Raw genomic sequence first — 13050 nt, 5'->3', positions numbered from 1 at the left:
GACATTCGCCAATGAGGATTTAGTAATGGCGTCACAAATAGTTTTTGTCATGTTAGGTTTTCATTCTTAAATCAGGATTTTTTGGGGGGAGGGGTAACCTAGGGCATGTTTGAGGAATAGGTCAACATTTTAGGCAGTAATTTAATTATTAGTATTAGTATTAGTATTTAACAGAGGGTTACTTACATTCAGAATCATTGTCTCATTGCCTCGACAGCGATGCACGCTAAATTATGGGTAAGATTTTAAGTCTTTTGCTAAGTGATGGTACTAAAAAGATTCCATAGATTTGTTTTGTCAGATATTTGGTGAAAGTTAGATTTGATGTTACCAGGTCTGTGAGAACTTGTTTTTGAAAAATCGTCTTGCAAGGGTAAAATTGTCATTGAAATTTAGAGTTTAGCAGGACATCTTGAAATGGACAAAAACTGCTTCCATTTGAGATAATTACATCAGTACAAAGAAATGTGTTTATAATTTGCACCATAGTCTAAATTTTTTACCCTCATCTTGTTCCTTAGCGGAGAAATAACTGGGACCCGGTGTCAAAGAGTGAAGACGGCAGCAGAAGCAGAAGAGCTAAGGTGCAACAGGTACCAGAGACAAAATAACTGAAACAGTCACATTTTTTAAATGTTAAATGAGTTCCGACATGTTTCTATTTTTCTCTCAATGATCCACAGACAACGGGTCGAGCAGTTAGTCGGCTCCTAGAAAGCTTTGCGGCTGATGAGGGCTTTCAGATGGATGGCAGCAGCTTCTCGGAAGAGGAGGAGGACAACAGTGATTCATGCAACAAAAACCCTGAAGGTAAACTAAATTACATACCATTTCTCATGACAGTTGTGCAGGGATGCTAAAATATCTTTGGGGATGTTTGCATTTTCAGTTGCAGTTCCCAGCTGCATCTTGACCAAAGAACTCTTAACGGACGGACTGAAGATACTGGTCTCAAAGGAAGATGAGCTTCTGTACGCTGCCAGGATCCACACCATGGATTTCCCAGATATGTAAGCCATTACACAAGCAGCAAGTTTTTAAACTCTCCTTGTGAATTTTATATATATATATATATATATATATATATATATATATATATATATATATATATATATATATATATATATATATATATAAAATTACATTTTATTAAAACAGGCATTTGTTGATGACTATATTTGAAGTATAGAGGCTTTTCCTCCATTTTGCACGTTTGTTTCTTAACTAAGGATAGCAAGACTAATATACACAGCTATCAAGCAGCAGATTAGACAGCTGCAACAACAACTTGGCAATGGCAAGTCAACAGGTTAAAAATACCCTATTTTTGTTGTCTCTTTTCCAGATTTAGTGTTACGATTGATGGGGAAAGGGGAAACCGCGCCAAGATCTATTCATTGGAGCAACTGCTTCGGGAAGTTGTAAGTTCATCTAAAACGGTCATTGCTTGACGTTGAGCCTGTAAATACTTCTGTTCCTAAGCTTTCATTGGTTTATTTGCTTTGTCACACCGCTTGGTATTCACATTTTCACCTGAAGCGGTGTAAGTCTCAGGTGAAAATGTGAATATGAAGATAAGTTAGGAGCAATAGTCCCAGTTACTGGACCCGTTTCTCGCTCAGTGGCCAAGATAACTTAGATTGTGAGATCTTTGGTTAGATCTCAAGGGAGATCATCCACAATTTTCACCAAGCTCCTTTTCGCCTCACACACTCACACCCACATCCACACCTCATCTTTCAAAAGGGTCTCTCGTCATGGCAACAGTAAATGAAAGCAACCTGAAAGAGCCCCCAGTGAGAGGCGGATGTTAGGGCTGCCTGCATTGTTGGAAGGAAGATCTGGCAACCAGCAATCACAAGCTCTCTATTCAGGCCTTCTTTGGTATTACTCAGCAAGTCAGGGTTTACTACATCCAGGCTTCCGTTCCTTTCAGCCCTGACTGGCACATTGGCATGGCATGCAGTAAGCACTGCTTAGAATTGCAGCACAAGTGGTGCCCATGAACTTAGTTGCACTTCGCTCATACTGCCTCAACATGTGTGTTTGATATCTTGCACAGCTTGTCATAAACCTTAACGATATTTTGGTCTGGATGTCAGGTCCTCGATGTACGGCCAGAGTCAGAGGCTGTGCTAAATGATGGAACCAGGGTGTGTGCTTATTGGAGTGAACGCTCACGCTGCTTGTACCCAGGCTATGTTCGCAGAGGTGAGACATCAACCCCCATTTATATCCTGTGGATCTCAATTCTTCACTCTCTGCTGAGTTTCATGTTTGTCTCTTGCAGGGATTTCAAGCGATGAGGCGAAGCCAGGTGTAATGGTAGAGTTTGATGATGGGGATCGAGGGAAGATTTCGGTACCAAACATCCGCCTCCTACCACCGGGATATCAAATCCATTGTGGGTGTCTCCTTACCATGCACCTTTTTAGGATGTTTATCTGTAAATAAATGACAATAATTTAATTCAATATATAATTTCTAAGGTGAGGAGACATCTCCTGCTGTGTTTGTACCGAGTGGGAGTCAGGTCAAGAAAAGCCCCGGTTTTAATAATGCCTCCAGAGACAGACTCAACACTGCCAGTACGGTCAAAAACAACCAACCGCTAACTCTCCAAAAAAGAAGACCAGGTAAGAATTTGTCATTTTTTCATCCTATTTGTCCTAATCTTCAAGAATACTTAGTAGATAATGTCTAAATAAAATTACGCGGCAGATACTGTACCTACAACCTGGTCGTTGTACACATTATACGATAATGCTTCAATGTCCTTTTTTTTTCATTCTAGGGAGACCAAAGGGATCTGGGAAAAAGCAAAAGCAACGTCAGCTGGCTGAAAATGCCAATAAAAATTCTTCCCTTTTTGTGGCATGGCCTTCATTGACCGGCACCAGGAAGAGGACGTCCCACAATCTATTTCAGCTCAATGGGACACAGAGAAAGGCCTTAAGATTGAGGGAGGATGACTCATTTGCCTCAACTCGGATCCAACCCCTTGTCTCCACCCAGTCTAAAGGACTTTTCAGCAGTAGCTCCTTTGAGGTGGACTCCTTTAGTAGCATTGCAAACGGCTACTCCTCCTTCTGTGCCAAGTCCACAGGATCCCGTCCAGATTTATCTGTTGGTCCGAAAAGTGCGCTTTATGGACAGAAACGCAGACCAGACGAGTTGATAACACCGAGGGGGAAGAAATCTGGACATGAGTTTTTGGTCAAGTTAGATCACGAAGGAGTAACTTCCCCAAAGACCAAGAACAGCAAGGCTCTCTTGCTGCGAGGTGCCACTTCTGTTGTGAGCGGAATGCCTAAGACAGAGGGTTACTCACATCCGGTCCTTCTCGTTAAAGACACCAAAAAGGGTGGCAACTCTAGGGTCGAACTTCTCCCAAAAGGAACCACACCCCAAAGAAAGCATTCCCCTTCATTGCATCTCGGAGAATATGGAGACGTGGGCTTCAGTTCTCGCCGAGAGTGTCATAGCTCCTACTCTGATATGGATGATGAAGAGGAAGAAGAGCAGGAGAGGAAAAGGGCTGCACTTGCAGTAGCTTCAGGGGGGCTAAGGACAGCTGGACATTTCCTCTCTCATCTCTCAGTTTCATCCTCTTCTTCCGGTTCATCCAGTTCCTCCTCGTCAGGCTCAATATCTAGCTCCAGCCTGTTTTCCTCTGACAACGACTCTTCCTACAGCTCAGAGGATGAGGAAAGTTCTACACTAATGCTACAGAACTGCTTGTCTTCTCACCGGGGACTCTTACAACCCAGTGAACCCTCCACTTCCTCACGGCAACATTCATTTGTGGCTAAAGCGTTGGCTGTTTCCAATATCAAAGGATCGCCTGATGAACATGTCTCCAACAGTAAATCTCTTAAGAGGAAAGACTGCAACAGTTCCATCTCTAAGCCATCTCGAGAATTTGTGAAGAAACCGAGAATGCTACCAGATGGCATTTCATGTATTCCAAGGCCCAAGATGTCTACATTCCTTGCGGGGCGCCAGTTGTGGAGGTGGTCTGGCAGCCCAACACAGGTGTGAGAATGATCATTTCCAGTGCTTGTCAGTTTAGGGGGATGTCAAATAGTACATAGTCATTGTCAAGGAAGATTGTTGAGATGTCTGTATTTCCACAGAGGCGAGGCCTGAAAGGTAAGGCCAAGAAGCTTTTCTACAAGGCCATCGTGAGAGGCAAAGAAGCAGTCAAAGTGGGAGACTGTGCCGTGTTCCTCTCAGCAGGACGCCCTAACCTACCATACATTGGTAAAATTGAGAACTTCTGGGAGTCTTGGACCTCTAGCATGGTGGTCAAAGTCAAGTGGTTCTACCACCCTGAAGAGACCAAGCAAGGAAAGAGGCAGCGAGACGGCAAGGTAAGCAGACATTTGTAACATACTTGACATTTAAATAAGGTATTCCCCTCAATGTGTTGGTTTTGATGCGACTAACCGGAACCCTTTCCCCATCCAGCATGCCCTGTACCAGTCATGCCACGAGGACGAAAATGATGTCCAGACAATCTCTCATAAGTGCCAGGTAGTGAGTCAGGAGGAATATGAGAGTCTGACGCGCAATCAGAAGCCGAACTGTACCTCTCCAGACCTGTATTACCTGGCAGGGACGTACGACCCCACCACTGGTCAGCTGCTCACTGCTGAAGGCGTTTCAATCTTGTGCTGAACCTCTACGAGGAAACTACTGAAGAATTCCTCTGCCTGAAATGTCAAAGTTGAATACTTTACATAGAAGATGTTGATTGGTTTATGGCTGTCTGGGACTACACACTGGAGACTATTGACGTCGAACCTTCGTGGAAGAGAAGGAGACTTCGAAAACTTGGACCATTTAAGTAGAATGGCTGAACTGTGGGTCTTTCTGTGCATCACAGCCATCTATAACTGGTGTTATATTGGTCTAACGCTTCCATAGGCCCAGCTTCTATCACATGTCACCAAAACGGAGCTGGGCCAAATACCACAAGGCCGTAATGGTCTCTAAGGACCAATTCGATTCAGGTAGCCTTGCCTGAACGAAGAAGTGAAAGCGAGACTTGGGACTCTCTCAAAGCCTCGTCATTCCAGGGAAGTTGAAAACGTGTAAAGTTGATGTCTGTAATTATTTTGAAATTGATCCAAATCAAGCCATACACTTCAGTACCTCTCACCTGTCTTCACTCTTCAGGTGTACATATTGTACAGATGGAATATTGTATTGTTGTCCGTTGTCTATATGTACATAAAAGCTATTTTATACAGGATTATATTGTATATATGAGATGTATCTTTCCATGTTTGCAATTGATTTATTTTTATATGTGTATAGATTGTTGTTGTTTTTTCTTCTCTTTCCTTTGCTTTGGGAACTCATGATTGAAGATGTTAGTGTTGCACTGTGTATGCCCTGCTGAGACAGAAACAGACAGAGCACAAAGAGACAAGGATTTGGTGTATAACAGGGAAAGGCTCGCTCTCTGAGAGATTTTGAGTCATCCTGTTTAAAAAAAAAGGTCAAGTGGCTTTTTTTTGTAAATGTTCTGTTGTGTGTGTGTTTTTTTGTATTTTTTTACCCTATCTTTTTTTTTTAATTTATGTACTTCTCAACAGCTTCTTTTTTTTTAATGGCAGATCCCAGTGGACTGCAAACATACATAATAATTTAAGATATGAATGACATTTGTGTCATCACTAATCATGTCCATACAAATGAATTTAGAACAAGACTGGTTCTTCTAACAATGAAATTTTATGTGCTACATCCTAAAAAAAACATACCAAAGTGGCTTGAGTATCTTTATTTGAAATTATCTTATGTAAAGCACCTGTATTGAATTTGAATCAGAAATCACTGATAACGTCTATAATACTCCTCCCTGTGTGTATTGGTTCTGCATCGTGACAATGTCTTCTTGCACATGTACCTGCAGTTTTGTCTAGTGCAAAACAACAACAACAAAAATATCCAATAGCGCAGCAGGGAGCGAGAGCATGAACGTCCAGGTACTGACAAAATATGAGACTGAGCTTTCAAAAATGTTATTTCGGTTTGAATATCATATGTCTATTTTGTACAGTACATGCACATACTCGATACGAACTGTGAAGGACAATCAGATTCACAAAGCAATGGACTAGGTTCATTCAATCTGAAAATTACTTAAATTTATTTAATTTGTGCCAAGTACCTTTTGTCTACTCTAGTCTTGTTTTTTGTTTTTTTATGCAATCCTGACTCTTGTATTGACAAAGGTTTATTTTGTTCGCCAATACTTTATTTATTTTCATGTCGTTGCTGTTTGTTGGAAGCAAAGAGCGCTTTATAAGAATGTGACACTGTTTTTAAAATCGGTGTGATGTCGCATTTTGCATTTCTTAAATAAAAGTGGTCTTCTAGAGGCCAAACAGTGAAATGAAATAAAAACACTGGATTGTTCTCATCCACCAACATCTGTGAATAACGTCTATTATTTTGGCTGTGCCCTTGTCAACTTATCACGCCACGTACTGTATGTAGACTTAACAATTTGAGGTTACTCCGATTCATTTGGAGAACACTTATCAGACAAAGACCTCCGCCTGCCAAATTGTATTTGTTGCGCTTTCCGTGTAAGTGTCTCGGGCTCAGCTAAGTTTATGTGAGCATGGAGTTCCATGGTAAATAGACAGATCTGTCACGGCATCAGATAAAGCCTTCTGGCTTTAACTGCCAAGCTCTGTAAATATGATGCCGACTGATTCAGAGATGCAGTAGATGCACATTCTCATGATTCATGCTCGATCGCACACATGCCAAGCTTCAAATAGAATGTGAGGCCATTTTAAAACCATACGTAAACATTTACCGTTTATATACAATTTGAAGGAACCGATCACAAGTAACAATTTTGTACAAGTTTAAATTGGCATTTGAAAGAATGTTTGCATTTAGTAAAAAATAAATGATACTTGAAACTTTTCTTTACAATATATGTCGTATGTGGCCCGTACTAGTCTTTAATATTAATATTTCTGGAAAATGTGTTTAACAGCAAAATCCTCCCGTTTTATTTTATTTTTTAAATCAATCTCAAGGGCAGCCATTTTGTCACTTGCTGTTGCCTGAAAATGACATCACACTTGAGTAGGGCTCAGTTAAAGACCAATCATGGCTCAGCTTCACAAAACAGGTGAGTTGTGATTGCATGTCACCTGAGCCCTGAGCAACTGTCATGTCTTTTTCAGGCAACAGCAAGTGACAAAATGGCCGCCAACTGAGCCCCCCAAAATTTTTGGAGTGTTTCTGCATAACTCCTATTTCACAAACACACTAACTCTTGAAAAAGGATACAACACAAATGGCAATTTGATGTCCAAAATGTGTATATTTGAGGGCTTCCTTTCCTCCAAATTGGATCAAGCTGAAAATTTCCAGTTCCACAAAAACAGTTCCACATTTGCATACATCAGCTTTGTCAACGCTTATCTCTGTTAATAGAGTGACTGAACCGCTGACAGGGCCCGGAGGAGAAACAATATGGGTCAATGACTTTCTCTGCGGGCCCACGGGTGTTTTCGTCCTGCATGGAGCACCATCGCCATCACCCATCCCCCCCGAACGCCCTCAACAGGGGTTAATGGGTACATCAGTCATCTCCAACAACAGCCCAGTGAACACAAACAGGGCTGTTTGCTACCACAACCTTTTGTGTTGACTATGGCCACTGCCCCGTGTCCAAGTCATGGCCCTTTGCTGTCTCAGCAGCGTGCGGGCTGGAGGGGAGATTAAGACAGGGTGAAAAGTGGCAGTGCGAATATGATGAGGTTAACATTCTTTGTTTGGAGAAGGCCTTGCCTCATTACCCCTCTGTGCTTTGAGATAGACAGTCAAGATAGGAATAGTCTGCGATCTAATTTGGAAAATGTGGGTTGTAAGGAACGCAACCGCCCAACCAAAGGTCATGGGAAAGCCGAGGTCACTTAACTGTTACCTTTCGTAACGCGCCTTGTATTTATTTTTTTGCGCGTGCCTCCTCTCTGCATCAGTTTGCTCAGCATCAAGACTGCGTTGCTCAGCGTCAACAGGAAGAATACTTTCCTGCAGAAATATCTACACCTCATAAATGTCTCGCCCTCTGCTTGACCCTGTCTGGCCTCTGACTGCGAGGGGGTTGAGGTTGAGCAGGGGACAGACAGCCTGGTGTGCATTAGTGTAGGCCTATGTGTGTATATGTGTATAAAGGTGGGGTGGGGGGTATGCTGGTAAACGTAGCTGAGGTAAGGTCTTGGGTCTTAACAAGATGCTGGCTCGCCCAGCAGGAAAAACATATCAATCAAGTGCTGACTGCCCTTTCTTAAAGGGCACTAAAGCCCTGCTCATTCATCGTTAAGCATATCAATTATGAAGCAATAGCAGCCATCATCGAACGGACCTAACCATATTGCAAGCTCTATTTTAGTAAACATTGCATGAATATGATATTTGTAAAGTCCGGTGGGAAAAAGTCGACTGCTTTTGAAGTCGATCAGTTACAGGATAAATGTGCCTTGCACTAAACAAAAAAAAATCCTGCATGACATCATCATGTGTAATGTCAGCCATGCAGCTCGCATGGCTGGACTTGGATTAGCCTTGTGTCTCACAATATATGATGGTCACAAACGCTGATGTAATACCATCACCCTGTTGAGGTTCCGCATATGAAGCACAGAAAAAGAGCCTAAGTGAATAGAAAACAAACAAGGATGCAGAATCTTCATTTACTGAGAAGTTATGACACTTTTAAAGAGTGGATTGGAACTGATATGTACAATTTGATCTCGTTGTTATAAAAACGATAGCGTGCCAACAGCCACAGTTGTTATCTCAGCAGTCCAATAACCTAGTGCAGTAATGGCAAGTAAAGTTACGGCCTGTCATAAAAGGGGTCAGGTGGCGGACAGCTGGAAACCTCTGTAGATCTCATAAGTAATGACTTTGCTCTTTGTAAGAGGGACACGTACAAACTGGTGAGGTGGATCCCACTTCGGTTCATTGTCAAATCAAGTCAAGACATATCAAGTGTCATGATAAACTCTTATGCCTCTATAAATGAACAGGATTAGCGCGTGTCAGAAAATGTGGTTGGCCCTGACAGTTAAAGCAGTGTTATGACTGGAATTCTTAATCGGCGACACTTTTTCCATCACTGCACCTCCACACAAAATGGACGCAGTCGACAACGAAAGATGTTAAGAAGGGTGACTACTACTATTGGTGACTATGTCTTTCAGCATTATCCCTATGCAATAAGAGAAGCGCATCAATATGCATTTTTAGGATTACATACAGTCTGCAGTTGGCTGAAACATTGTCTTCTTAATTGCAGGGTTCAACATGGCCACCATGTGACTGTGTCGGGCCAGCTGAAGTTAACGAATAATAATAAATTGTATTTGTAATGCACTTTATATTTCAAGAGAAATCTCAAAGTGCTAAAGTGGCATAGTATACGATAGTTGAAGCGCATGTGGCGGTTAGCGTAGCATCTAGCTTCGTTGTGCTTCGATCACGGCAGATAAAAGTCTTTGATCGCTGCAACAAATAGTTTTAAATTGGACAGGGGTCGCTGTCTGTGCCTGAGTTTGTTTAGAGAATATGACAGGTGGTCAAATCAATTTCTTTAGCACACTTGACTTTATTTATGTTGTCATAATTATTCAGATATACAGTACTGAATGTGATCTAGTAAGTATTTTTGACCATATACAACATAACTATTGACGTTGGTTACTTATTTGAATGTTTATCTATTTTAGATTGATACATTAATACATATGAAATAGACATCGTCATTAAAACACTGTAAACTAAAGTGGGCCGGTCTGACCCATGAAACTTCAGGGCTGAAGATGAGTCCCAGTCCGGCCCTGCACTCAAGACATCGAAATGGCTAAAATGGAACAACAACAACAAGCACTTGAATTGTTAGCTTCCGGCGTCAGCCAATGTACTGGTACAGCGCGAGTTGTAATTTGAAAACTACCACTTCCATCTGGAAATGGAATTCATGCTGGTAATTACCATGTCACCTATTTCTCTACCACCCAGTGTTGTGGTGTTTTGTGCGTTCTCGTGTTGACAACCCCAAACCTCGTTGAGCTCCCTCGGGTGTTTACCCCCTTTCACAAGCACCGGCAAGCAGCTCTCGCCATCCCATCTCTGTTTACCTTGCTCTTCTCTGCTATTTACTCTGCGCTCACTCGCTCTGGTGCGCCACGCTCCAAACAGCTGTTCCATTATAGCGAGAGCGGGTGCTTCGACCACAATGCTCTGCCGCACGGATCTCATCGACAGCCATTACCACTGCCACCGCGATGATTGCCTGCCTTCGCTGGCACGGATGCAAAAGTCATAAAGCTTATAGTCTCCCGCAATGCCGGAGAGAATTCAGGATAAAGAGCCAGCCAAGGAAACTGTCAGAGAAGGTTGTCAAACCACTATGAAAATTGACCAAGTTCTGCTTTTGATTAAATGCTTTTTGTGTTAGGGTTGGGCGATATAGCCGCAAAATTACACCCTAATATTTTTCGGAATATTTGTTGACTTGAGAGGCACACATCAGCTGCACGGAGCTTCGCTAAGCCTGGCTGTACTCCACGACAGTATGATATTATTTAAGTGGTGATACGAGTTTGTATTTCCACTTTTAGCTGTAAGATTGTATGCTGACTCTTCTCACTCTGGGCTCATAATATGCACATGTGTACGGCACAATACGGTAGTTCTACTTTGTGAAGTAATTCATGAATACAATTCTAACAATGGGGAAATACAAATAGAAATTCAATACCAACCAAGAGGTGTATGTCACAGATTATACAGCAATACAGCATGCTTTGGGCCCTTTAACTTGAACAAATCCTAACTCACCCTTATCCTATCTCTCACCCAAACCCTACTATAAAACCTATCCTAACTCTAGCCCTTTTCACTTTTATGTACACTGTCCAGTGGTCAAATAATGCCTTACCTCATGGGCTATTTTGGACTACGCCATGAAACTCTTTGGATGTTTTTTTTTTTTAATTAACGGTTATGTTTTTCCTGTTTGTGAGCGCAGCTGGTGCTGAGTCAGGCAACAGGAAACCTGTCCGAAAGGCCACCAAACAGCCCCAGGCAGCCTGTGGACTGCTGCAAGGCGATGTGGCGGCAAGGACAAGAAATGGTGCATACATTAATATCTAATAGCCAGTGTCTTGGGTGGGCTGAAACTTAATATAGGCTTTTCAGGCTGGATTAATTGGATGCTGTTGTGTATATATGAAAAACTAGTAATAAAGTAAAATATATAGCGCATTATTGAAAAATACAATTTGAAGTACTACTCAGAGGTGTTTCTCATTCGATATAAACTATTTTGCTGTTTAATGAAGACCAACATGTAACTAATGTGGGCAACATTTTTCAGCTCAACTAGAACACATCGAAACAGTCGTTGAGAGCTTTCAAGAGATCCCCTGTTTTTTAAAGTTATTCAAAGTGATTAGGCCCACCTCAAATGTTCAGCCAGCCACCGAACCTATTAATTTTGATGATGACGGATGAAGTTTCAGACCCAGGCAGTTTTTCACAGAAGTGGGCAAAACTGCCGTTGTATCTGCCTGTTAATGACAGATGCCCACCTTTTGGCAAGTGTTTCCGCATTTTCGGTGAGTGGCTTTATGACGCGAAGCCTGGAAAAAAATACACAGACTGAGGACAAACTGAAGCAGGTTCATGTCTGTCGATCCGAGTCAGGACAGACGGTCCTTCTAAGTCTTTGTATTTTTACGAGGCTTTGCTTTGCGTGGGCTATTTTGCCCACCTCTGGGCATTCGTTAAGTGAGTGTTTTCATTTATTTCTCAGTGAATAATACCTGAAGGTAAACAGTATAACAACGTTATCTGAAATTACTGATGGTGTAGTAGTACATTGGCCTGATTTTGGAGCGTGCAGTGTGGGTTCTGTTCCCACTAAGTGACTAAGTAAGTGTATTGTGAATGATTGCCCATCTTCACATGTGCACTGCAACTAACTGGTGATCGTTCCAGTGTCGTCCACTTTTTGTCTGCTAGGGTAGGCTCCAGCTCATGCCCATGACCCTGAACAGGATAAAGGGTATAGAAACGGATGGATGATGTGTTAGCGGCTATCTAACCAAGTTCTTTAGCCAGTGGTTACCTCACATAATAAAAGTGGATGTGGTGGGTGAGTGACACTTCCGCATGTTAAAAAGTAACACTTGGCAGAATGTACAACACTTATTCCGCCATTTGCCAGAAAAACACATCTGTGTTTCTCACTAGATATGCTGCCTCTACTACTTTTAAAAATACACAATCTCTCAGGATACAAGGTGTTCATAAGCCTTGTGACTGGCACTTGGACAACTTATTAACATGAGTTGAAGCCCCTGGGCCGCTAATCCACGCTTTGATCAGACATTTTGGAGACATTGCGCTATTTCTTCAAACAAATCCACTGGGGCTAAATTCCAAACAAACTCTTCAAGCATCAAGTGTACTCTGCGATGCAGGGCACAGCAATATATGTGTGTTCTTTTCAATAGGAACGTGAGGAGCTGAAAAGAAGATTATACACGTGAGGACAAAATAAGGCAGTGTGAGGAAAAGGGAAGAGCACAGCTTGCATGGGAAACACAATGAGATCAGCTGACACACCTCTGCAACCTTGCCAGAGGCCAATCCCAAACCATCTCCTGTGATAACAGTTATGTACAGAGAACCAATTTTGTCTTATATCCTCTCTTGAATTTAAGCAACGGAAACCTGTCAGTGGGGGAGACAGGGTGAGTGAATGAAAGACAAGGCAGGCTCAGAGCCTGCGGCTGAACAGTAGGGGTCAAAGGCAAGAAAAGAGAAAAGGATGTGGACAAGAAAGAAAATGAAACCTAAATGGACCAATTTAGTCGGCGGAGGCAAACGGTGAATTCACCTGAGGGTAGTCTCCGACTCTGCTTGTGTCTCCATGGAGACCGGGCTTTCTGAGTGCACAATTCGGTGGGGGCTGACTTTTGACCAACTAGCCTGCCCAGC

General features: G+C 42.3%; 1 protein-coding gene across 4 annotated transcripts in view; it reads left to right on the top strand.

The window, feature by feature from the left end:
* Nucleotides 1-6441, top strand: part of bahcc1a (BAH domain and coiled-coil containing 1a) — a 74073-nt gene extending 67632 nt beyond the window's left edge. For all 4 annotated transcript variants that reach the window (XM_086057735.1, XM_086057744.1, XM_086057727.1 and 1 more), the window contains 10 exons: nt 522-593; nt 684-810; nt 890-1010; nt 1346-1421; nt 2103-2211; nt 2291-2404; nt 2490-2636; nt 2795-4035; nt 4137-4373; nt 4471-6441. In XM_086057735.1, coding sequence (XP_085913861.1) covers nt 522-593; nt 684-810; nt 890-1010; nt 1346-1421; nt 2103-2211; nt 2291-2404; nt 2490-2636; nt 2795-4035; nt 4137-4373; nt 4471-4680 — 2454 coding nt within the window. In that variant the 3' untranslated portion in view covers nt 4681-6441. The remainder of the gene's footprint in view (nt 1-521; nt 594-683; nt 811-889; nt 1011-1345; nt 1422-2102; nt 2212-2290; nt 2405-2489; nt 2637-2794; nt 4036-4136; nt 4374-4470) is intronic.
* Nucleotides 6442-13050: the final 6609 nt, after the last annotated feature.

This window comes from Leptonotus elevatus, chromosome 1 (genome assembly GCF_054856555.1).
Source record: "Leptonotus elevatus isolate MCC_2025b chromosome 1, RoL_Lele_1.0, whole genome shotgun sequence".
Classification (NCBI taxonomy): domain Eukaryota; kingdom Metazoa; phylum Chordata; class Actinopteri; order Syngnathiformes; family Syngnathidae; genus Leptonotus; species Leptonotus elevatus.
Note: the sequence above shows the minus strand (reverse complement) of the source record. Positions and strands in the feature narration are given on the sequence as shown.